Genomic DNA, 27130 nt, shown 5'->3' with positions numbered 1-27130 from the left:
TCAGATTGTAGATTTTGAGAAGGAAACTCGGAGGTGATGGTTTTCTCCAAGGTCATGATTGTGAAGCTCAATGAGAGCGTGAAGTGCTTCTTCCACAGAGCCCAGCTGGATAAGAGCCATTTTGCAATCTTTCCTGAAGTACAATAAAAACCATTATTAATCCTAACCAAATTTTCATTGCACTAGCCAACACAGAAAAGTGACGCAAGTATTTTTTCAGCCACATCACACATACTGAACACTTGTACAGCGAAAGAATCAGAACTAGTTATGCACCTGCTAAAATGAGGAGGTAACAAAACCATACAAAACTTGCAGATCAATGGCCTACAGCCATGCCATTCTTCCATTACACTGCACTTCAAAAAACAGGGTTGAAATAAGGCTTGAAGACCTCTAAGAAACACTTGTATTGTCCATATATATGGGATTATTCTAGCAGGTATGATCATGCTAAAATAATGCTGCCAAGCAACCTTAATGAACGTTAGAGCAGATTCATTGTCATCTTTTACATGACATTTTACATATACACAGCTTGTATTTCTTTTTAAAGAAGCAAGTATTTACTTTCCTTAAACTTATCTTATTTTGAACACATGTGGAATTTGTCAAAAGGCTGAATATTTTTCATTTAATTATGATAATATAGTATCCCATTTAAAATTTTAAGATTAGAATGATCATAAAAATTGTCATGGCTGTACAGCTTTTGCCTGTAGATATACACACATGGAGTTTTGCCTATAGTTATACACACATGGAATTTCCCAAAAAAGCAATTAGCCATCTTCCAGGATGAAAGCTTGTTCAGCATTTTTATAAGAGAACTTACTGGAAGAATCTGAAGGCTTTCACAGTAGATCCAGTACTTGCAAAAAGGTTCTTCAAATCATCAACAGTAACAGAAGACCTATTTAAAAAAAACAAACAAAACCAAAACAAAACCCCTTCAACTTGTAAAAGAGCACAGAGTTCTGTAATAGTACCAAAATCTCAATTCTGCCTTCTAAATTAAATTTGAACAGCAAAAACTGTCTTCAACTCAAGCCATGTCAACACTTTAGCCCAAACATCTTGGCTTTGACACTAAGATTTAGCACCACAGTGTGCTACAAAAATATTTCAGATATACTCCACTGCTTTTCATCCTCCCCCATTCCTCCCTCAGTTAAATTCAGATTGCATAAAAATCACTTAAGATCTTAACCAGTACCTCTAGAAATACCTTCATCTTGTAATTACTGGTAGTGTGCTTCACATATTTTCAATTTTGAAACTTTTCTATTTTACTCAAAAAGCCATTTTCTAAGTGTCTTTTTTTTTTCCTTTTTTTTTTTTGACAAAATTCCATAGTTTTCCCTTTTTCCTCCCTGCACAGCTGCCGAACAAAAGAAGCCTGTAAAAACTTATGTTTGGCTGTCACTCCACATTGTTGACAACATTCTAGATAAGAAAAAAAGTTGTTTCAGTTTTAAAGAACACACTTCTTAATACTTTTTTTTTTTAAAACAACTTCCCCTCTATGCAAGAGGTCTGAATTCTGTAGAAACTGTTCCTTAAAAAGTGTTAGAATGATTAAAAACTGTATCTACATTAAATAACGATGCCAGTGATGAATTTGATGTAATATAGCTCCAGTATGTTATCTCAAAAAACATGTCCTTAATCTTTGCAAAAATTTATAACACAAGACTTAATATGTGAAAAACAAAAGCATATTATCAAGAAAATGTAAACTGTATTAAAACTTGTAAAGAAGAGCATTCAATTAGTTATCCTCTTTGCTAACAATAAAAAAGTGACAGTTAAAGGATTCACTTATTGTTAATTACACAGCGGAATGACCCAAATTCTCAGGAAACTGTAAAAGGCCAAGGAAACTTAAAGCTTATGTCAGACTTTGTAACTTAAGAACATAACCTAAAACCCACCATCTTTCCAAGCAGATCACACATGTAGATACTCACGGGATGTTGGAGAGATGCAGGGTGGCAGATGGAGGAAAGATATTTTGGAAGTTCTTAGAGCCAGGCTTCTTAAAGCGATGTAAAGGGCTATTGCTATAGTCCTTCGTCAGACCCTGGTCCTCTTGTCCCTCACGAGGAAGTTGAACTGTCTGATGTTTTGAAAGAGTAGCATGGAGGACCCTTCCGTAAAGCCTCTGTCCATTCAAGTGGCTGATAGCTAACCAGTGGAAATACCATTTGAACAGAAATGAAGGGAGGGGAAGAAAAAAGGATCCTTTGAATACTAATAGTGTCTTCTATTTAGTGTCAGATTTCACATTCTAAATTTAAACTGCAACTTCCATGTCTACCAGGTGGGCTATGTCATAACATTATATTTAAAACAAGTGTATAAGGATGTAATATAACCTCCAGCCTAAATGCAACAAAACTGCAGCATTTCAATAAAGAGCAGTTGATTATGCTTAAATAGCTAGATATAGGATAAACTACAGGAAAATTGCATGATGTTGTAATTCTAACATTTACTAGACTGAGATTCACAGGATTTTTTTTTAACCACTATAGGGAAATAATTTGTTTACATGAAAGCAAACAGACCATTATCAACATACACAAGGAAAAGTTTGTATGTTGTAAAGCATCACAATGATGGATTTAATTTGCTTATGCTTGTCACTGACAGATGGCAAATTCCTCATCTATATCACACTCATGCGAGTTTGAAGCATAACTGTGCCTTAAAAATCAGTACCTAATTGAGCCTGCATTGCATCTGCCATCTGAACCAAAGCATTTTCTTTTTTCTTAAACATGATCTTCACACGATGCACATCGCCATACACACCTGTGGAAATCCAGAAAGGAAATTTGTCCAGAGCATTACTACAAACAGCACAAGGGCAAGTCTGGTTCTTTTGACTAACATTAGTGTTACAAAGAATAACAGCCTCATTAAACAGCTTGGTTAGAATATTAGTATGAAGGAGAGCTTTAAAGTTTGTGTATTGTTTTCTGAGGCTCAGAAATGGGGGAAAAAATCCAGGATCTTAGTCATAAAACTGCATGTTTATGTTCAGCTTTTAAATAGTGCAATAGTGTTAAAGTCCTCTTAACAGAGGCATATTAAAATATTACTATGCCAACAAACATTGTCCTCTGCAACTAACATACGTGCCAATTCTGTACTCCATTTCCTCTGATGCAATCTTTGTTTTTTCATCTTACTTTGCTTTCCCATTCTTTGTAGTAAACAAATCAGACCACACACTGAAATTCTTCTGACACTGTAACCATTTTGCCTTTTTGGTACCTGTGGCCTAAACTACTGACTCAAATTACTGTCATTTTAAAACCAGCACATTCTCTTGTGCATTTTCTGGACAAGGACAGAACAATGGAGCTTGCATTAACCAGCACGTGTCAGATAAGTAAAAAGAATGCTAGCCCTGTGGTTTCTCAAGGTATATTTGACATATCTTACCAAATAGGATGAAAAGTCCATGTGGTGTGATGGCCTGTTTAAATGATAAAATGAGTATATTATTTTTAAAGCCATGCAAATAAAGAAATCTATTCCATAAGTGGATGGTAAACAAAAAGAATGGAAGAGATACTGCACACTAATACATAAACCTGTCTCTCCAAAAGCCATTCCCTGCAGTAACTACAGTGTATAGCATTCTTGTTAATGTATATTTGCATGTGGTGTGATGGCCTGTTTAAATGATAAAATGAGTATATTATTTTTAAAGCCATGCAAATAAAGAAATCTATTCCATAAGTGGATGGTAAACAAAAAGAATGGAAGAGATACTGCACACTAATACATAAACCTGTCTCTCCAAAAGCCATTCCCTGCAGTAACTACAGTGTATAGCATTCTTGTTAATGTATATTTGCTACACACATGTAAAATATTTAAACAAGCTAACACTTCAGCTCATGCATTTTCATCACTCAAGACTCAGTCTGTCATGCCGAAGAAGTTAAGTGGCTTAATTATCTGAGCTTATTCTTTCCAAACTAGCAGTTCATTCCCTGAAAAATGAAAGCCATTTGCTAAACTAGAAATAGAAAAAAGCATTCAAGAACTCCTTTACATTTTCTAAACAGCAGACAATACCTACAAAACTAAAAACAGTTGCTTCAAAATGTGTTTGCTTTCTCTTCAATTTTGTCCCCATCTCTGTACGTGACCATGACATGCTAAAGTGATACACATACCATTTAACTGTTTATATATGAAGCATATAGAAAGTGGTATTTAAATTATGTTTGATTAGAAGCTGTGAACATAAAGCTAAATATTGAAAGAAATAATTTTTCTTCAGTGATTTTTAGTTAAATCCTTGTGTACCAAGCTCCCCAAGGACCAAAGAAGATAATTTACACCCTGAGGCAACCAGATTTTATTCAACTGAGGCAAAGGTTTTGCCAGTAATGAGTACTAAAAATACCTGGGTATCAGAAGCACTAATCACAGCCCTATTCCTTCTCAACTCATAACATTTGAAATGTGTACCAAACATATCTAAATTATTTAAAAACAGAAGATACTGCAGCCTAAGTGTAAGCCCATACTCTTTTATCATCAGCATTTAGTGATAAGGAACAATTACTATCAATGTAGAACTTAAATGCTTCTAGATTTTATCTTTCTGGCCCAAACATTTTAATTCAGCACAGAGTTTATTTAAAGACATTTCAACCAAATGAGACTGCAATATTTCTACTAAACAATGTTTTTTGGAAGACAAAACCAGCTAATTTAAAAGTCATGAGGTAATGTTCAAATGCACACTGAAACCCTGCAACAGGGGAGAAATATAAATTGAAATAAGGTCAATTTCAGATTTTCTATACACAGAAAAAGAAGTGACAGGGCTCAGACAACCACTACCAAAGAACAAGTGTTACACAGTTGCCAAGAAATGTATTTACAACAATTTATATTTCCAACAATTAATGTTGTTGTACATTCTTATTTTTAACTTTTAAGAAGTTGAGCATTACTTAATGCATTTATGTTGTATCATGCATTGCAGCACAAAGTTCTACATGACAACTTCTTAGATATGATTAGTATTAAATAAAGCAGCAATGTCCTAAAAATAGCTTTGAAGTCTGCTTCACATGCTTATTCTTAAAAAACACACTCTTTTAAGACTCAGAGAATCATCTTGAATAATCAGCTGCAGAAAGCACATCCACAGCAATCATCGGAAATTAACTGATAAGATATATTGACAAATCAAAGAAAAATTTACTTGTCTCACAGTCCTAATCTGCAACTGTTTCTTTTGATGCTTACTGTGGAATTCAGCTATTAGTACAAAAAAGGAAACACAGCAATTACTTAAAGACTAAAGGAACTGGTCAACAGATTTTTAAACCTCAGTAATATGAAGATAACTTCAATTTTGCCAATAACTCCTAATTTTATCAGTTTTATGGTTAAGTGAATGAAATGAGTGTGTAAAACAAGCAAGAATTTTACATTGCTGTAGTAGAACTGTTTATCAACAGTCAAGTAGAATTGTGTTTTAAGTCATGGCCTTGGAAAAGCTTGATTTTTTTTTTTTTAGAGATGTACATTGCTTTTAATTAAGCACAGATCTGTGTGTAATATTTAAGTAACAGGAGTAAGCTCATAGAACAGTCTATGTCATTTCCGCTACAAAAATAACTATCCAAGTTGTCCTTGGCAATTTTACTGCCAACATATGAAAAAAATCTGTGTGGTACTATGAAAAGTGAGCATGTGTATTTGTTAACTTTTAAAAATGGATTTACAGTGATGTCAATAGCAAAGCGCACCTGTGTTCTTCCTCTCCAACCTGGGAAAAGTTGCAAAACTAGAAAGATCCTATCAATGTTTTGAAAGGTACTTGATTTGGTATGCTTTTATCTCCTTTTCTCTTCCCTCCTGTTTCTCTAACTCCTCATGTTTTGTAACAAATGAAAAATTCTTTAGCTTCTCTAATGATAAAGTAGCATACAGAGGAGTCATATTTAACAGAGATACCAGTAAGTTTAGTCATAATATATGTTGTTTACCTCCTCAAACATTTCTTACGTCTGACCATTGACTTTTCTCCAATTACTAGCTACACTGCTAACACAGGTTTCCTAAAGTAAATTGTGTTAGGAAGCCTTTCACTGCTGACTGGAGTTTTTAAACCTCATCAATACTGCAAACTATCTCCAACAAGAATAGAGCTGTCCTGTTTTTTATATTATCAGCATGAAGATTTACTCTCTTATTCCTTCAGCTAATGTAAATTTGCAAGAAGCATTCTGGCAGTTGGTACAAGTTGATACTTGCATCAGTTCCACCAATTGAACTTACTTCAGGGTTGAGGTTGCTGACTAGTAAAACAGAATTTCCTGGAACATCGGTAACACCAGGAATAGTCATCTGTCCAGACACTGCAGATGTGGTGACTGCGAGAGAAGTAAGTGTTCCAGGAGCAGCTGGAACCGAAAGACCTGGAAGGGTATTAATAGCGTCACTTGACACCTCAAAGTGGAAAAGACATTTTAGAAGACAAAAGCAGGTTATGTTTTGCAAAAACATCAATATTCAATAAAAAAATGCTTTTAAGGAATTTAATTACTCCTAGTATCTGACCAATAAAGCAGGAAGCACCTCCCCCCTCCAGAGATAAAGAAATACTCAGCTACACCAACAGACCCAAACAAAAGGGGACATAAATTGCAGCCCAAGAAAGAAGAAAAATAATAAAACACAGAAGTTTATCCTGTGCTAGAAAGGAAAAGATTGCTGAGTCTAGAAGACTATTTATTTCTCATTTTATAGCCAGAAAGAGGGAGACTTCCTGCTGTAGCTTTGAATGTCACTGAAGTCTTATGACTCTTAGAAAAACAGATGCTTAGAGTTTCTTCTCTTGCAGGTAATCTTTATCATGGCATTTAATTTCTTCACTAATTAAATTATAAACTACATCAGCATGTGTTTTTTATTACAGAAAGTAAGTTTACTGAATAATACGAGAAAGAGAATCAGAATGACTCAAACGAATATTGTATTCTGACTGCTATATTTGAAAACAATTTGCTCTGAACACAGGTGTATTCAGATAGACCACTAGCCGCAGGTGCAAACACCACTTTTTTAGAAAACAGAAACTTACCAGCACCTTGAGCAAAGCCCATGGCTGGGGCAAACCCAGCAGCCCCTGCATATGATGGGAAGATGACATTTTGGGTGCCTAGAGAGAGCAGACACATCTAATTTAAAAAGACTTTAAAATTTTTAGAAAACAGAAGAGACTTCAGCAATGAGAATCAGCTTCCAGTGTTGCTGTGACTTCAGTCCGTGATTACATCTTTTATAAAACATTTGGGTTAAAAACTCTCATTGAAATCCAAGATTCTATGTTTTACAAAGACAACTTTCAGCCACTTTTGAAAGCAAATATTCCGATCAGCCCCAATGTCCCTCTCTCAAACGAAGTCAGGGCAAAATGTGATTTAGACAAGTTTGAATAGGAAAGCACAGCACAGGTTAGTATACGTTAAAGTTAAGACACCCGTGGCGCAACGTTCAACAGTTTTTATTCACACAATGGAAATGCATTCTAGAAATTTTCTGGAAGTAAATACACTCAAAGAAATTTTGCAATGATGAGATACAACTATTTCCTAGATATTTCTAAAACCAGTATGGGCTAAATAATACAAACAACTACAATGAATCTGAGGTTCTGAATTTTACTAGCTATTGAGATGCATAAACTATACGTATTCTGCTTCTTAAGGAGATGTACTTTCCCAGCTCGTATTACTTCATAATTAGTGCTTTTTATGGTTCTCCTGGCAATCACAAGCATTAAACAGATTTGGAATATCAACATATGGAGGGTCCCAGCCTCAAAGATAGCTCAGTGATTTTCACATTACTATGTGGAGTTAAGCGCTACCCGGGGCAGCACACAAACTTGTGTTCTAAGAGGCAGTTAGACACAAGCTTGAGTTGTGGATTCTGTCATACGTTAGCACACCAGTTGTTTTTTTTTTTAAATGGGACGTGTATAATCAGCAAATACATCCTGCAAGCCTGGCAATATGTCTGTTTTACTACTCAAACCTCCACCATTGACTAAAATAGCTACATTCACTAACAGATGGTTATTGACAGGGATGATACAATACCGTAAGAAGTATCCGTTATGAATTACAAAAACAACAAATGAAACAGACACCACAGATCAAGTATTCATGAATCCTGCATCACATTACACCTCCTCTTATCTGTAGCAACAAAGTGTCTTTCATACAAACAACTGAATACATTTATCACACCAAAGCAAGTCATCGCATACTTGAAATACACACCCTGGTGCATTATACTGACAAGTTCTGGCAGTGTAGGTATTAATCACTTATTCACAATCCAAGAATGGCAATGGAAACATTAATGAAGAAATAGATAAAGCGCTTTCATTCTGCCAAACGAGACCTGCATGTTGCACACTGATACCAAAATCAGGCATGTAAAAGTTGTCAAACAGAGCTAATGCAGAAAGATCTGGAATTCTTTGTTGCATTTTTTTATGTGTAAAATCATTTGCTTCATGGCTAGCAGCTAGCTTTCAAAGCAAGCTAATTCATGTATCTCTGCTTTACGCTCACTGGGTGAGGGAACTCTTTAAATGCAAAACATTCACAGAATCTGCTTGTTTATAGTGCTGTATCTTTTCCACCAAAAACAAAACAAAAAAAAAAAAAGAGAAAAAAGTTTCAAGAGCAGTTCAGTTTTGCTATTAAGATAACTTCCAGTCTACAGAAAAAACGGATGTATTATTCTGATAGTTACCTGCTTTATCTTATAATTGTCCATCAAAACTACGTCCACTAGTAATAAAATAGGAAGTGCAGGTGTTGACATGACTCCCAACATCTTTTCCTCATGTCATGCAACCGAGGACTATCAGAACATGCCTATGGCAACATATGCATGTTGTTACCATTGACAGAAAGGCTAGAAGCATGCTTCTCCCAGGCTACAGCTATTTTTTTAAAAAAAGAAAAATACCTATGCAGCTGCTTCACCGCGGCTGCACTACAAACAGATTTTGATACAGATGTCAGATTCTTCTTTACACCAGCACCTCTGCTGTTCTTACAGTAAATGTTCAGACTGAAAATGAGATTGCTAGCGATGACAAGCTCGGAAGAGTGAGGGGGAAGGAAATGGAGAAGCATTCATGTGTTATCCTCCAGAAGCATGCATACAATGTTACCTCTGCCCTGCAAGCACGTTTGTCCTACTCTAATTGTACTTTCCCCTTTCATTGACATTTCAAATTGTGTAAGTCTCATTATTCAGAAGACATCAGATCTACAACGGCCCATTTCCATGATGCTGTATGGCAAATCCTCAAAACAATTATAAAGATGGTTGTACATTACATAAAGATCCAAGGCCTGCCTTTAAGGGGACCAGCAAAAACAATCCAGAAAGTAGTGAGCGCAACTCACTCTCTTACTCTAATCTAAGCTACCAAAGCCAACTATCCAAAAAACCAAACCAAACCTAGTATCTGCCCTAGCTATTGCAGAAAACTAAAGGAAAAAAGGGAATTCTTTCCCAGCCCTTGCTACTGTTCTAACCAACCAGACGCTACTTAGATACCTATTCAACGTCTGAGACAGTACTTCTTAGCTGTGTATTATTGCTAATATTTGCCATTAGAGAGAAAGAAAACAGCTAAAATCGCTCAAATTGCATTGTGAACACTTCTGCCAGCTCATCAGATTGATCTGTTTGATGATTTGCATTATTACCAAAGTTGATTAAATGAGCATGCATGAGCTATTTATGCCAAAAAGGCTTCTCCAGTGTGGCTTCAAGCAGACACTGTCTCCCCTATGCCATGGAAGTGACTTCTAAAATTCAAGAAAATGTCTAAAGTTTTACCTTTTAGAAGGTGACTACAAAACTTACATAAATAAGTGTAGTATTTCTAAGTTTCCTATGGTTTTGTTTGTTACAGCAGAGCTAACACCCTTAAAACACTTATTTTCAAGCAGCTTTAGGCAATCAGCGTCAATTTTGGATGACTGCCATTGACCATTCTGACATGCAACATTTATTATACTACCTGTACCAATGATATCATTTCACAGCATTTTACAAATGTAGCTCTTTGACAACACTTTAAATTTGCCCAAGAGCATTCCTTGTTTAGTTTCAGATACTCATTTATCTTCAGTAGGACTTTCTGTTTTCCTTACAAACCTTACTGGACCTAACAAACAGAATTGTATGCAAAATGTACCCTTCTATGAACCTGTTATGAAGCCAGAGCATAAATGCAACATAAAAAGCATAATGACCTTACTATGTATTTATCACTAAAAGTGAAGGTTTCTTACCAAAGGCAGCAGCTATGGATGGCTCCAGGGGTGGCTGGCCATCACCAGAAGGAAGGTCAAGGCGAGTGAAATCTCTGCTTTTGTCGTTGTTGTACTTTACCTTAAGGCTAGTTAACTTGGAGAACTCAATACGCAGGGTGCAGCATGCAGTATAGACACTTTGGCCATCCAGAGCCTGAAGGAAAATAATTACATTTTCAGAGACAAAACACATAGTGGCAGCCCCACTGTAAGTTTATCTTATTTTCACCCCACAATCATATCCAAACAGAAATTCATCTTTTGTTTTTAAGGTGCTGCTTTTAAACACCAAGTGACAATTATACGGCCACTATCCTTACCTAAACATCCTGTATCGAGTACTAGTGTAGTCCACTAATTAGTAAGTATTATGTCGCCTTGTGCCAATGGACAAAACACAGCTTTAAGTATGACTTGTCTTTCTAGCTGTGCTTCTAATCTTACTTGTCTCCCACTCAACACACGATAGCAGATGCTAGTAGCGATGCTAATTTGGAGATTTTTACTGTACAGAACTGTCCATTACATAAGCTGGTGAGGGGTCTGGAGAACAAGTCTTATGAGGAGCGGCTGAGGGAACTGGGACTGTTTAGCCTGGAGAAAAGGAGGCTGAGGGGAGACCTCATCGCGATTTCTTTACTGAAAGAGTGGTGAAACATTGGAACAGGCTGCCCAGGGAGGTGGTGGAGTCACCATCCCTGGAGGTATTTAAAAGATGTGGCGCTTAGGGACACGGTTTAGTGGTGGACTTGGCAGTGTTAGGTTTACAGTTGGACTCGATGTTAAGGGTCTTTTTCAACCTAAATGATTCTATAAAAGCCATCTTTTTAAGAGCAGCTATGCTCAGAAAGATCACTGAAGTAGTATTTTCTGCCTATACCAGTCATAAAAGAATCATGATGGATGAAGGGGGAAAAAACACTCAAAAGATACTGGTTTGTTATAATTATTTAATATAAACTAGACTGAAATTATAATTTCTGTGAAATCTTTAATAAGGTATAATTTATTATTAATACTGTTCTTTAAGAAAAGATGCTATTGCTAACAAGCAGGCTATAATCCAAATACATTTACTAATTTCCAATATATACTTAATCTCTAAAACACATAGTGAATTTACTTACTGGACTGAAGTGCAAATAGCAATAAATATTCCGTGCCTTTAATTTTGAAGCTGAGAATAAAGTCAACTTCAATACAAAAGTAGGGTAAAAGTTCCATTCACTCTAGTCTTTTGGTAATTTTTTGAAAAAAATGAATGCCAAATACCATTTAATACTTAGGAGAATCTATTCTTTTATATACCTTCTATGGGAACTTTCAAATTGATTTTATTTATTTACTAATATTGAGGTGACCACATAGGTTGAAGAGAAATACTTGAAACTAAGCCCAAGACACTTTGTAAGTGAAGTGTTTTATTTTCTGTCTTCATTTTTTACTTCATAGGTCAAGTATTATAACGTGATGATTTGTAACACTGCTGTCCCTTCTGCAAAAATCTTTGAGGTCTCAGCTCTTAATATTTAACTATCAAACTACTCCCCACTGAGGAAATTAACAATGTTTTCTAGAAATTAAAATATTTAGCATTTATAAGGAAACTAATTCTAAAAGTTGTTTTGAAAACCAAAAATGTATTGGGTTTATGCGGGAAGGTTTGGGGGAGGGGGAAGGGGGGGGTGCTGCTACCCCTCTGTGGGAAGAGACCAGGGGCTGCCCCGTGCTGGACAGAGTGAGTTCCAGCTGGCTCCAAAACAGATCTGAAGCTGCCCAAAGCGGAGCCAGTCAGAACACTGGTGGCGCCTCTGTGATAACATGTTTAAGAAAGGGTAAAAAACACTGTGCAACAGCTGAGGGAGAGACAGGAGTGAGAAAAATGTGAGAAAAACAACCCTGCAGACACCAAGATCAGAGAAGGAGGTGGAGGAGGAAGTGGTCCAGTTGCCGGAGCAGAGATTCCCCTGGAGAAGATCATGCTGATGCAGGCTGTCCCCCTGCAGCCCACAGAGGTCCACCGTGGAGCAAATATCCACCTGCAGCCCATGGGAAGGATCCATGTTGGAGTAGTTTGTGAAGGACTGTATCCCATGGGGAGGACCCATGCTGGAGCAGGAGAACAGTGTGAGGAGAAAGGAGCGGCAGAGACAAAGTGTTATGGACTGACCACAAGCCTCATTCCCCATCCCCCTGCGCCACTGGGGGGGAAGAGGTAGAAGGGTTGGGAATGAAGTTGAGCCTGGGAAGAAGGAGTAAGGGTGTGGGGCAGGTGTTTTTACTTTTGTTTTTGTTTCTCACTGTCCTACTCTTATTTTTAATTGGCAATAAATTAAATCAATCTTCCCTAAGTTCAGTCTTTTATGCCTATGACAGTAACTGGTGAGCAATCTCCCTGTCCTTATCTCAACCCATGAGCTTTTTCACCTTATTTTCTCCCCCTGTCCTACAGAAGAAGGGGAGTGAGAGCAGCTTGGTGGGTGTCTGGCAGTCAGCCAAGGTTAACCCACCACAGAAAATGTACCTAAAGCAGGTGAGCTTTTCTTCATTACTGAGAACGTGCATTTTAAAAATCAGGGTACAGCTGGTTTGAAATTAGGAAGTTTAAGATGAAAACATTGATTACTGTAAATTTCTCACTGAAATTCAAACAAGTGAAACGTAATATTCATCTGATCTCTGGGCATTTAACTACACTACTCTTAGTATTGAACCTCACTGAAAATACTCCATTTAGTTTGAAAGGCAAAAAGCTTTTTGGTCAACTACAGTTACCATCACTCATCACTACTGACAACTCCAATTTTTGTTTTGGTAGACTCACGCATGTCTTGGGGTGTGTGCTGTACATTTATGCTTGCAGTGATAGAGTGTTATCCTCTTAACTAATGAGGGATGTCAAAGTTATTCATGTGCAACAAGAGTGTTAGAATGACAAGAATTCATAAAGTTAATGATCAAGCTATTCCTAATGTTCCCCATTTATCTGGGGAAAAACAGAAAAAAACCCACCAAAAAGCCAAGCTGAATACACTACACTTACCATTTTGGCATAATATGCATGCATTGGATCAGCATACTGGAGCAAAGCTTGGAATTGATTGTTCCTAGTGAAGGTGATAATCTTCAAGACAGATCCAAATTTAGAGAAAATCTGAGAAGGAAAAATATGGACTTTCAGAAACAATGAATAATACACGCACGCTAAAAACTAGCATTTTAAAACTTCATACAAATTTCTGAAAAATATTTCTTTTGTGAGAGCTGAACAGAAATTGAGTGAACTCAGAATTTTGTTTCAGGTAAAAAAAAAAAAAATTAAAAAGAGGCTAAAAAAGATGGGGAAGAGGGATAAAATTTCCTTAAAGATTTAGCAATGACTGTTCAACTAAGAGCAGGGAAGGCCAGCCCAAAGAGGTATTTGTCCAATGTCTGCAGAGAAATTGTGGATAATCAAAGTTGAGGTTTGAGAAATGGACTTTCACAAGTCAGTTGAGGTGGGAACTGCAAACTGCCTTTCAAGGTATCCACCTTTACATTCTGTACTTCCAACAAATTCTGCAAATTTGGTGACCAAAAATTCATCTTAAATAGTTGATGTGCCTACAAATTAATTACGCAGACCCACTGTCCAAACTAGAAGACAAAGAAGGAAAGAGGCAAGACAAAGACCTAGTTTGTGACCTACCCCTCTCATTTACAATTGAATGGTATTTGATTTATTGCAAACGCAAGCACTGCAGTAAAATTTTCAAAGGTTGAAATTAAATATATATACACTCAAAATGAGAGTGCGCACTACATGAAGGTGTCTATACAAAAGCAAAGCCACAAAGGATGAGGACAAAAGTATAGCTGTCATGCAAGTGCAGAAAAACTATGTCCAAATTAACAGTAGAAGAGGAAAGGTGAATTTGGGAAGTACTAACAGTTTTAGAGCAAACTGTTAGAATCAGTGCAAAGTGAGGAAAGCAGAACCCCCCAGACAAGTATTAAGCCTGGAACGGAAAGAAAGGCCAGAGGTAAGGACAAGCATCTCTTGCCAGCCTATTAGGGCTAGAATCATGGATACAAGACACACTCTCCTAACCCTTTGTGCCCAGTTTTTCAATCTCTCAGAAGCAAGGTTTTTATGCTGCAGTCATCATTTTGTGGTAGAAGACAGAACAGAAACCTTTTTCACAGCAATTTAAAATTAGCCATTGAGTTCCTGTTCACAAAGCACTTCTCCTTAAGAAAGGCCTAAATTCAACTTCTAAATATATGCTTTTCCATGTTTATCTACAAGACCAAACAGACCTTTTTTAAGATAATGAAATTCAATGTATTCCTGTTTGGTTTTAAACCTAAAACCCACTGTATATATCAATTTTGTTTCTGCAAAGATAACAATGAATATTCTATTTCTTATAATAAATATTTTAAGGTGAATTGTGATTAAAAAAGGGTTAGTTTCTTGACAAGCAGTTATAACTTACAAAATATAGTCAAAGTTTTGGATGACAGCTTGTGTACTAGTGTTCCATATGATGCTATACTTATCAGTGAAAATTTTAATTTCCATTAACCTTACCACACTTACAAAGTACGATTACATTGGAGCTATCAGGCACAAAGTGCTGCTTTAATTAGAGGAGGTTGTCTCCTGTTAAGAACTCCAAATAAGCTCCCTTTTCAAATATTGCTTAATTTTCTAGACCTATTGCAAAAGTAGTTAGTGAGGGCCATTGAGCAATTCAAAGACTGAAAATACAGTGCTGCTGCACTGAAGTAAACATTAATCAAATTAAAGTAAATTACCATGAATCTCCCCTTCCACTGCCTGCTTAGTAAAAAATGAAAAAAACCAGACAACCGAACAAAAAGCCCACGTAAGATTAGATCCAGGAACTGCTGTTGCACTATTAAACTAGTACAGCTCCCATAACCACAGAAGTTTGTTCTCAGGTTATTCTGAGTGCACTAATAATCCTAAATAGTTGACGTAGTATTTGCACGAGCTCGGTAACGAGTGAACAATACTCACAGATACAAACAAAAGTTTAGATCAGGCAAATTGCTACATCAAAGTGACAACTAGTATACTAGTTAATCACTATCATGGGGGGAGAGATACAGAGAAAGAGGAAATATTAAGAGGTAAGAGGAAAAATAAAGTGTTGGTAACAGTCAACTATTGTTTGAGATGCTAGTAGAGCAGCAAAAATCTTCTTCCAGGACTGTAGGTTCTTGTAAAAACATCCCAATTATTTTAAATCACATTAATTCAAGAAACTCATATTTGGGGCATGTTTATTATTGCACAAATTTACTAGTAATTACAAAAGCTTTAAGTGTGAAACCCTTTGCAATATCTGAAAAAAGTATCAACAAATCCTTCAGGCACAAAGAAATAGTCTCATAAAGTTACTGTTTTTAAATGTATAGTTCTCAACAGCATAGCACAGCCCCTAGCAGGAGTTATGGTAACATCTTTCATAGCTATAGCCCACCACTATTCCAGGCTTTCAGAGGTAGTTAAAGTAAATGGCATTCTAACAGTTGATGAACAATCAAAAACATTTGTCCAAGCAACTATACTTGTATATTACATCACTTGCATCGAATTACAAAAGTGAATATAAAACCCTAAAATATAATCCAAACTACAAAAGTTACTCAGTACAAAGAGTGCTAAAATATTGGTCCACAAGTTCATAACAATCAGTATTTCACCACCTCATCGTGTGGGCATAAATTAGAAATAGCACCTCAAGTTTGTTGCTGCTTCCACAGAAACAAAGGAATTAAAAGAAATGAAAGATACCATGAGAAGCTGAGTACAGAAGCTCTGTTTACTTTGATTTTTTGTGCAAAACTGATTCAAGCCTAGATCCCTAAACTGCAACAAATAATTTTAAAGTGACAGTCCTCATTCAACTGATTAAGGATTCACAGGTACTTAAAAAAAAAAAAAAAAAAAAAAAAGATTAATGGATTTACAATGGCAACATTGGAACAGATTTTAACTATTTTTTTAGCAATCCTCATTACCTGATACAGGACTTCTAAAGTGACAGGGTAGAAAAGATTTTCAACAATGATTCGAAGAACAGAACCTTGACCGTGAAGGGGCCCACCTTCAGCAGCAAGAGCACTTGTAACAGCCAGGCTTCCAGACTGCATAGCATTCACAGCTTGCAACGCAGCTTGGGCTCTCTGAAATCATGACACAGTAGAGACCGCAATTAACTTACACACATACAAATTATTCATATCTAAACAAAGATCTCTTACAACAAAAAGCATGTAACATGCATTTAAAAATGCAACTTTTAAAAAAACATATTCCCTTTATCTGATTATCAATTCAAATCCCATGTTAACAGGTAAATCATACCTCTTCATTCCCTCCCCCTCCCCTAAAATAAGTCAGATCATACTTCCACAGAATTATGACTTTCTTTTTTAGTTAAACTGTTACTACTTTGTAATGCCATATAACACAGTTTTGCTTTGATTCAGTAAGCTTTTGTCATTCTAGAGATTTTCCAGCAAATCAATATGATGACAATATTGTAATAGACTAACAACCAGTGAGTGTACCAAAAACTATTTGCTCTGCTTTATTAGGATTTCATTCTCTTCAGGAGCTAAGTTTTGCTGGGGATAAGCTTAAAGGTGCATACCCTGCTCTTTTTTCTGAGCCAAGCTATCAACCACAAAAACCACCTTTAAATCTCACTCCTCAAACTGCCTCACTGGGACTTTGGAAGTCTCTACGTTTGTTTTTGATGGGCTTTTCTCAAAAAGGTCTTCAGACTACCTCTGAGAGCACTATGGAGAGACGTTCCTTTCCAACTGTAGTCTTGTGACTTAAGTCATGTCTCAGTAACACTATTTCCTTGGAAGATGGACTAAACATGGCACATGATAAAGACGTTACCCAGTTTCAGAAACATGTGACCCTGCAAAATAATCTGTACTTCAGGCCTGAGCCTAGACACTAGGTCAGTAATGTAGTGTTCAGCTGCCCTGCTAGGGTCTCTACAATTTAAATAAAACTCAAGTGTAAGAGTCATAAATGCAAAAAAAAATTTTTTTTAAGTAGACAATGTTGTTTTTATGGAAGGAGAAAGCAAGCGTCATGCACTGAGTTTAAAACACTCTGAGAAATGGATACAAGGAGCCTTATTTGCAAATGTGAGTGTAGTTTTCCTGAGGTTGTTACATGCACCACATCCTTAAAAAAAAAAAAAAATCACTCTTGTTATTTTATTTATTTGTTTTTGCAGATAACAAACCAATCCCGCAATCTTGGATGAGGAAAGAGACAAATAACATTTATCAGATTGACAAGCTTGCAAGATTTCAGTGACTTTTGTGTCAGCACAAATTAAAAATGAGCACTGATTTTTGCCCCAGTCACTACTTGAAACATTCTTACAGAAAACAAAATTGTGATACACACATCATATTATATAATTTACGTATCTAAATGGCAGGTCAATTGCAATTCATCCAGGAATCCAAAAATCCAAATGGATTTCAACTACAGTATGACGGTTTTGTATACTTTGATCTTGTTGTGCAAAGGGTATTTCCTTGTTTAGAGATTAGGATTTAAATCAGTCATCTGCAATGTTCAATTCATATTCTTAAGAAATCAATTTTTAGTACTTCAAAAATACAAGGAAGAAATTAATTCTGGTGTTTGGCATGAAGTTACACATAAAACTGATGTTTTATCAGTGAAAATATCCATTTTATTGGATCTAGGGGGGTTCTTAGAATAAACAGTCAACATTAAAAAAGATAACGCTATTAAGAATAAACTTGAATGATTTAAAGATGATGATTTGCTATTCCTGAGTTTGGCAAGGCCTTGGAACAGTGCCAACAACACAAATCTTACAAAAGCAGGTTACATGACCCCTCACAATAACATCCATATCTGATAAAGTAAAAAGCTTTGAAAGAGCTGCTTTGTGGGCAGAAAGTGGTTCATCATGTTTCTGCTGGGTTTGCTCTTCCATATATTCTTCAGATAGCATCTACAGACCCATGATTAGCAATTAACTTTAAGAAAATACAAACATATAAAATTGAAGTGGTATGTTTTTCTGGTATACCTGCTACTATATTATGGACATAGTAACAGGGGAAAAAAATAAGGACTAATTATTCAGAGAAAAGATTTACCAGAGAAGACATGATACTTTCTTCATATTCTGAAGCTACTGAGAGCTGTTACCTAATGTTAAAACATAGGAATGGCAAAAGTTCTTTCAAAACACATTGTAAGCAAGTATTTCTAAGTAGTGTAGAATATAATAGCAGGGTCACCTACAGCAGGGTGCTTAGGACTGTTTCCAGTCAGGTGTTTAACGTATCTGAGGATGGAGACTCCACAACCTCTCAGAGCAACCCATTCCAATGTTTGACCACTCTCACAGTAAAAAAGTTTTTTCTTAAGTTTAAGTGGATTTTCCTGTATTTGAATTTATGCCCATTGCCTCTTGTCCTGTCACTGGGCACCACTGAAAAAAGTCTGCCTCCACCTTCTTTACTCCCCCCTCACCACATATTTGCAGACATTGGTAAGATACCCCCAACCCTTCTCTTCTTCAGACTGAGCAATCCCAGCTCTCTCTGGCTCTCCTTGTATGACAGACGTTCCAGTTTCTTAACCATCTTCATGGCCTTTTGCTGGAATTGCTCCACTATGTCCATGTCTCTCCTGTACTGAGCAGCCCAGGACTAGACACAGAATTCCAGATGTGTCTCATCAGTGTTGAGTAGAGGGGAAGATCACCTCCCTCAACCTGCCAGCAATGCTCTGCCTTCTGCAGGCCAGGAGGCTGCTGGCCTTCTTTGCTGCAAGGGCATGTGCGTTGTCTACCAGGACCCCCAGGTTCTTCTCTCCCAAGTTGCTTTCCAGCTGGTTGGCCCCAGTGTACAATGGTACCTAGGGTTACTCCTCCTCAGGTGCAGGAGTTGGCATTTCCCTTTGTTGAACTTAATGAGGCTCCTCCTGTCAGTCCACTGCTCCAGTTTTTCAAGGTCCCTCTGAATGGCAGCACAACCATCTGGAGTGTCAACTACTCCTCCCAGTTCTGTGTTGTCAGCAAACTTGCTGAGGATGTTCCCCATCCCATCATGCAGGACATTAATGAAGATGTTAAACAGTATTGGACCCCCAGGGTACTCCACTAGCAACTGGTCCCCAGCCGGAATTCATGCTACTGGTCACAAGCATTTCAGCCTTTCAGATCACTTCACAGTTTACTTATCTAGACCGTATTTAATCAGTTTGTGTATTGGCATGTTATGGGAAACAATGTTGAAAGTTTTACCAAAATCAAGATAAACAACATCCACTGCTCTCCTCTCATTCACCAAACCAGTCATCTCACCGTAGAAGGCACATTGGTTAGGCATTACTTCCTTTTCAAAAACCCATGCTGACTTTTCCCAACCACCTTCTTGTCCTTAGAATGTTTGGAAATGGTTTCCAGGATTAGTTGCTCCATTACCTTCCCAGGGACCGAGGTAAGGCTGATCAGCCAGTGGTTCCCTGGATCCTTCTTCTTGTCCTTCTTTAAGATAGGAGAGAGATTTGCTTTCTTCTAGTCCTCAGGAACCTCCTCCAATTGCCATGACCTTTCCAAGACTGTAAGGGTGGCCTTGCAATGACATCAGCCAGCTCCCTCAGCACTCACAAGTGCATCTCATTAGGGCCACAGACTTTTGTTTACCCAGTTTGTTTAAATGTTCCCTAACGAGATTCTTTTCTACTTCCTTCATCAAGACTTTCCCATTGTTCTCAGTTGCTTGGTATTCCCAAGGGCAAGTCTTAACTGAAGACTGAGGAGAAGGCATACAGTACTTCAGCCTTTTCCACATCCTTTGTCACCAGGGCTCCTGCCCCATTCAGCAGCAGACCCACATATTCCCTAAATTTTTCTTCTGCTGCTGATACAGTTTGAGGAGCCATTGCTGTTCACATCCCTTGCCAGAGCCAACTCCATGTGGTCTTTGACTTTCCTAACCACATTCCTGCATGTTCAGATAATGCTTTATATTCCTCCTTGGTCACCTGTCTGTGATTCTACCTTTTCTATGCCTCTTTTTTATGTTGAAGTTCAGTCAGGAGCTCCTTGTTCATCCAAGCAGTCCTCCTGCCACCTTCACTTGATTTCCTGCTCATCACGACGAACCATTCTTGAGCTTGAGCTCCTCCACAGTGATTTTACAGATATTGAGGCGTCCCTGTCTGAAAGAAGTTACTGCTTAGATAACAACAGACAGAAATAATATCTATTAGAATTTGACTATTGGTATAGTGGAAAGTAGTCTGTTTATTTACTAATGTTGTGGTTTAACCCTGGCAGGCAGCTAAGCCCCACACAGCCGCTCGCTCACTCCCCCGCAGTGGGATGGAGGAGAGAATTGGAGGGGTAAAAGTGAGAAAACTCCTGGGTTGAGATAAATAGGTAATAGGTAAAGCAAAAGCTGTGTGTGCAAGCAAGGCAAAACAAGGAATCCATTCACTCCTTCCCATCGGCAGGCAGGTGTTCAGCCATCTCCAGGACAGCAGGGCTCCATCACGCGTAATGGAGAAGACTTGGGAAGACAAATGCCATCATTCCGAACGTCCCACCTTCCTCCTTCTTCCCCAGCTTTATATTGCTGAGCATGACGTCATATGGTATGGAATATCCCTTTGGTCAGTTTGGGTCAGCTGTCCCAGCTGTGTCCCCTCCCAACTTCTTGTGCACTCACACTGGCAGGGCAGTGTGAGAAGCAGAAAAGGCCTTGATGCTATGTAAGTGTCACAAACTACTATGAAGAAAATTAACTCTATCCTAGCCAAAACCAGTACACAACTCATGTGCAATTCTATCCTGTTAAATGGAAATACTATACTTACAGCCTGATTAGGTAGATTGTCAGTCTTAAGTTCTCTGTGATTGGAATACTGAATATAAACAGGCTGACTGCGGAGGTGAGGTGTAGCAGGGGTATAGTAGTTCACCATAGTAACAGCAGCTTCTTCAGAAGCCATTTCCAAAAACGCCTGCAACCAATAAATAGCAGTTTTCAGTGTTGTTTTGTTTACAGGAGAGAACAAAACATCAAAGCACCATTTATTCCCAATTCCACTCTCACTAGAAAGTACAGTACTGATTTGCTCAACATTAAAATGCATTTGTGTGTGCATGTTTACAGGGATATTTGATTTGATTTGTGGGTTTTCTTAAAAGGCTTTACACTGTAAGTACAATAAGTCATTAAAGAAGAGGTGGAATAAGTATGACATATGGGAAGCAATGCTGCTAAAAATACCACACTGCTAATGGATTTATTAGATTCCTGAATCCAAGCACTATTACCTAGGTAGCAGATACACATACTGATTGAAAAAGTAGGAACAGGACACTAAACATTTATCAGTTTGTGCATTGTATTAACCCGGCTCAGTGCTCTAGACAATTTTTGAATGAATGCCCATTGTTTTTAGGATTTCAGTGTTTATTCATGATGTGAACTATCCCATCACATCTAAAAGGATTTAAAAAAACCCAAAACTAAGCAATTTATTTCACATTAAAAAATTAACTTGCATGTTAATTATTTAATCAGGCAGGTTATTTCAAGACATATGTTGACATCAGTAGTGACAATGTATCAAATATTATCATCTATATATTCTTACATAAGGTGGATATAATGTTTAGCAATATTATTAACAAGTTACTAGATAATTATTTAATCCAAAAGCATATTAAAAACTTAAATATCAAGACATACTTTCACATTTGAAAATATGAAAATCTTGAGCTATCAATGAAATATTTAGACATTGTTGCAATCATGTCAGCCAAATACAATACCAAAAGGGCCATAACATGAACAACATCTTCAGCCTTGCTCTTATAATTGAAACATTGAAAATTACATACCTGACTTTTTCCTTTTAGCATCAAGAGGTTCGTTACTTTGCCAAAAGGGACACCTAATGAAATGACTTCTGCTTCAGTAACATCACTTGGAATTTGACGAAGATGAAGGACACGTGAAGGGGAGCATGACGATTTGTCTCCTTTAAATTTCTTCTTGTCATTCCCATTATCTAAAATATTTCAGGGAGGGGGATGGACAAACAAACAAGACAAATTTATTGCACAGTACAGATACCAAAACCTAAAAGCGATAAACTGCTGTCTCAGCACTGACCTTGACTTACCTATAGCTCTTTGAATCCTAAGAACGAACAGTTCATATATAACCAAAGGACAGTTTAAGAAGACCCCTTCAGCTGTTCCAAATCTCCACTGCAAGGGGAGTGTGTGGTGTGTTTGTCTTGCTTTGGTTTGGGTTTAGGTTTGTTTGTTTGTTTCTTTATTTTCTTGTGGGTTTTGTTGTTGTTGGTGGTGTGTTTTTTTAAGTCTTACAGACAGAGAGACCAATAACTTCTTCCCAAATCTCCATGTAACATATTTACAAAACGTTAATTACACAGAAGAGGGGCAAGTAGTAACTGGGAGGTAATAAATTCATTTTTTTTATTACTAACTTACCTTCCTGCATGGTATGTTTCTTAATTAGATTCAGTTGCTACCTCAAATATTTTTTTTTTATTTTATTAAAGAAAGCCTGCTGTTCCACATGATTGGAAGTTTTAAAAAGTCTTTGAAAAGGATAGGCAGCAGTGAGGCATGAAATCCATACAGATTCTGAAGTCTTCCGCTTTGGCAAACTACCTTTTTTTTTTTTTTAACATATGCCTATTTGGATCCTGTAACAGGTAAGTGACCAATGGTTACATTTCAAGGAGATGACTTGGAGTCCTTGAGAGCACTTTTAAGCAGAACACCACATCTGGAACAGGCATATTGTTCTAGAATCTATCACAATGGAGTAATAACTTAAAGTAGTGAAAATGAAATTCATTAGCCACGCTACAGATCCCAGTAAGAGATTCTCCTAAAGCAAGCTACAGAGGCTTATGGGACTTGGTGAAAAAAATATCCTAAACTGAGAGGAAAGACAGCATATTTGATGGAAATTTTATTGAAGTCTAACTGCATACCACTTAAGTAAAAAAAGAATGCTGTTTCTTCCTTTAACTTATGTGCCACAAACAGCTTCACTCCAGCGAGAAAGATAGCCTTAACACCTCATGTGTTGCATTTAGCCTTCCAAGGAGAATCACAAAAGATTAGGAAAAAATACCTGTATGAGCTTAGTAAGTAATTTCAGATTTTGCTGTAGATTTTGAGTACAGTCTAAGGCTGAGAAGCAGTTCACACAAGTCATTCTGTATAAGGATCTTTACAGAGGGTTTTTTTACTAGTGGAAGTCTGTAAAACTCCAAGTTAGATTATCTAAGCCCCAACCATGGCACACTCATAAGCCAAGTTAACTAATTCCCCCACCTGCAAAACAGAAAAGTCTGTTATTCATTGATTTTTCCATCAAGAAATTTTAAATGGCATCATGTGCTCGGTGTGCGTTCTGAAAAATGTGAACATGTGGCACACTTGTTGGGGATGAGACTTTAAGACAAACAGAAACATATTAAACGCATATCAGTACCAAGCCATGACAGGATATATTACTATTAAAGCCTAACAACCCATCCTATTTTATTAAATCTACTTTTCAGGTTCAAAATGGACAAGATGTCCTTGACTTCATTAAGTCAAGGACTGCTTGACTAAAGAAAGCAGGAAATGAAACCTAACAGGAATTTTGCCTTTAGTTTAAGATGAGAGACTCTTGCAGAAGCAATACCTTCTGGGTTCTGACTCATTATCAGAGGTGATGAGATGGAGCTAAGTGGCAAGCACAGCATTTTCTCTCTACATCTTCACTGAGTGTTACAGTAGTTTTCAGGTCAGGCATTCAGCCAAAAAGGACAGTGCTTACCAGAACAGTTTCAGCCTGTGTACATACACTATGCATCCTCTATTTCACTATCTACCCATTAGCAAGCGTATGTTAGCTCTAGTTGATCTGGCTTCTGAACAGTGACCAACACCTGACCAAAAAATGCTATTAGAGTGCTTCTTTTCCTGTTGTAATTATATTAAGTTTTGTGGAACTTCAGCTAAAGTCTCTAAATCAGCAATAAAAGCTAGCACTCATTCCATCCCAAGTATAAAAACCTCAGCATTTTTTAAACCATGCTTCTTTCTCCAGCTATTGTTTAATACTAATTTTGATGCAGAGTGATAATCGTGTTTTTTCTGGCATCTGAATTTCAGAATTGATTCAACACTCTTTAAAGCATGCCCAAGGCAATCACCTCTTCTGAATTTTACACTCAATTGGGTGAAAGCAAAAAATGCTTTCAGACAGGCAAAGATAAGAGAAGTCTTATGAACAAAGTGAAATTTGGGGCCTCGTGCTACAAAAGAAAGTTCATGACAATCATGATTCATGACTGGTACAAATACATTTCCCAAGGGAGTAGCCTCAGATCAAGAAACCCAAAACATTTTTTAGATATGTGACCCACCAGACAAAAGAAATGCTGCAGGTGAAGCAGTTGTATTAGGTGAAGAGATGCATCTCAATAGAGATTACATAAACCCAAAATGAAGTATAGAGTTATCAATGAGAACTAGATTTTTTTGGATTTATTAGGAGACAAACATCTATCTTTTATTTTAAAATTTACTACCATTTAGACACCCTGGACGCCACTATGAAGGATCAGTGGCTGCACTGGTAATTAATAAAAGCCATTTGAACTCAATACAAATTTATATTCCTTGCCAGATGGTTTCTTCTCACAAAAATACCATCTACACAAGCCTGAAATATATTTCAGCTATTAAATTACTGAGTTATAAGCTGATGCTGTTTCAAGCCAAGCAGAAGTAACTGGACATCACACTGAATTGATTAGCAGAAGTATGAACAATCTGACATGTGCCAGTCAAAGAAATCAAAAAGAAAAATCTTCAAGTTAACTCCTCATACTCTTCCTTCCTCTTATTCCCTATGGGAAATATAGCAAGTAAGTCTTAGATGCTTATCAAGAGGTCACCTGCTCTGTCCCTTGCCCCATTATAAAATCAACTATTTGAAAAACACTGCTGACAGGCAATTGTCTATATCATGAGTTAGTTAATTAACTTAAAGTTAACTTATGCAGCCCTGGGCCATTAATACTTCAAGCCTGCCTAAGCTGCAAGTACCTCTAAAGGAAGCAGTCCCAGCTTTCTCTCACTTTCAACTTTTTGTCTGATCTAAAACTACAAGTAACTAAGTACACTTACTGCATCTTTCTCAACACATGAAGTGGGGCAGAGCACAAATTTCTTTGGTTGGTAGTACTAGTTTAACATGTTTGAAGAAACATGTGGCTGTGGTTTCACACTGAGCCATCACATTGCTTAAATAGACCCAGTTTGCTTACCCTGCAACTATGCATCCAATTTCCCACCATCTCCCAAAAAACATTTTGCTGAAGAACAATCCATGCAGATATGTAGTGAATCAGATCAAGAAAACATCTGATCAAGGGAAAAAAAAAATTTCGTACTTCTTCCCTTGCAAAACCACTCATCTCAACCCATGGAGAGATTGTCTGGGGACAAGAACTGGCAGGAAAACGTCTGAAAAGAAATCACAGGACAGTCTGTGCTGCTGCTCAGGAAGTTCTGGAAGTAGGGTAGAAAGCAGGAGTAAGAACACCCAAGGGAATCAGCTTAACTCTTTATCACGAATCCACATAATGCACCCCATGTTCCACCAAACTGAGATTCATATACGATATCCATCTTCTGTGTCTGTAATCCTGACAGCCTTGAAACACTTCAAAACAAATTCCTTTCAAATACGCAACTACAGGAAAATTGAGTAGGCACTTGAGAATCTGTACAGAAGGCTACTTGCTTGATCATGATTTTGGAAAATAAATATTTTTTTTCCCATTTCAACTGATCAGTTTTGGAGCTCCTCAACACTGTCATTTAATTGGATAGACTCCAGCGGCTCTACTGTTGGAGTCAGATTACAGTTCAGGCTTGGTAAGGTTGCTCATGGTGATATTAAAGAATACAAAAAAACACATTTACAGAGAAAACACACACTGTTGAAGAAGAACTGTGATAAAAATCTTTTTTTATGTTTACCTGTAGCTGGAGTAGAATTGTTCATGGTAAAAGGCCTGTTACTGACACTGGAAGAAAGAAGCTCGTAAGGTCCACGCTAAAAAATAAAAGACAAGATTACTAGTAAAAGCTGTTACAGAGAAAGAGCTTGATATAAAAGCGCACAACTCCTATAACTTATTCTTCCCAAGAACACCCCCTTTCTATACACGTTATCCACTACTGCTGTGAACTTATTTTTCAGGAAAAAAAAAAAGCCAACCACACAACTTTTCCTGCTGTCTCAATATGTTAGCAAGTTCAGCTGTTTTACACTTCTTACTTCTCTTATTATTTATCCTACTACAGTTTACGTTTTAAAAGATCAAGAATAACAAATGCTTATGAAAAGAAATGAGCTGGCAGCAGCCTCTGGGTCTACCATACAACATTGCTTCCAGATATGAGTAAACCCATAGCCACACAGGTATGGTCAGCATTTGTGACTGGACACAGTGGACCTTGAGCAAAACTAACTCAAGACATATTTAAATATACCTATGGCACTTTTTCTAAACCTAAGCCTTGTCCTAAGAATTTGATAGTGGATCATACCTATTTAGAAAAAATACTGAAAGTCAAAGTGTA

At 37.2% G+C, this 27130-nt stretch overlaps 1 protein-coding gene across 3 annotated transcripts; it reads right to left on the bottom strand.

Annotated features, from left to right (window-relative positions):
* PTBP3 (polypyrimidine tract binding protein 3) lies at positions 1–26582 on the bottom strand. 3 transcript variants are annotated; one of them, XM_009286209.2, is made up of 14 exons: positions 26525–26582; positions 26214–26219; positions 22340–22509; positions 21307–21453; positions 16428–16592; positions 13438–13548; positions 10374–10548; positions 7127–7204; positions 6322–6461; positions 3454–3487; positions 2725–2817; positions 1971–2187; positions 836–913; positions 1–133 (listed from the first exon to the last, which is right to left on the bottom strand). In XM_009286209.2, exons 1-14 carry the CDS (start codon positions 26547–26549, stop codon positions 1–3), a joined length of 1572 nt encoding a protein of 523 aa, XP_009284484.1. In that variant the 5' UTR covers positions 26550–26582. The 3 variants fall into 3 exon arrangements, with proteins under 3 accessions (XP_009284484.1, XP_009284485.1, XP_009284486.1); XM_009286210.2 differs by lacking the exon at positions 26214–26219; XM_009286211.2 differs by lacking the exons at positions 7127–7204; positions 26214–26219.
* Between the last annotated feature and the right edge of the window lie 548 nt (positions 26583–27130).

This window comes from Aptenodytes forsteri, unplaced genomic scaffold (assembly GCF_000699145.1).
Source record: "Aptenodytes forsteri isolate BGI_AS27 unplaced genomic scaffold, ASM69914v1 Scaffold103, whole genome shotgun sequence".
Taxonomy (NCBI): domain Eukaryota; kingdom Metazoa; phylum Chordata; class Aves; order Sphenisciformes; family Spheniscidae; genus Aptenodytes; species Aptenodytes forsteri.
The sequence above is the reverse complement of the archived record's forward strand: the minus strand, read 5'-3'. Positions and strand labels throughout refer to the sequence as shown.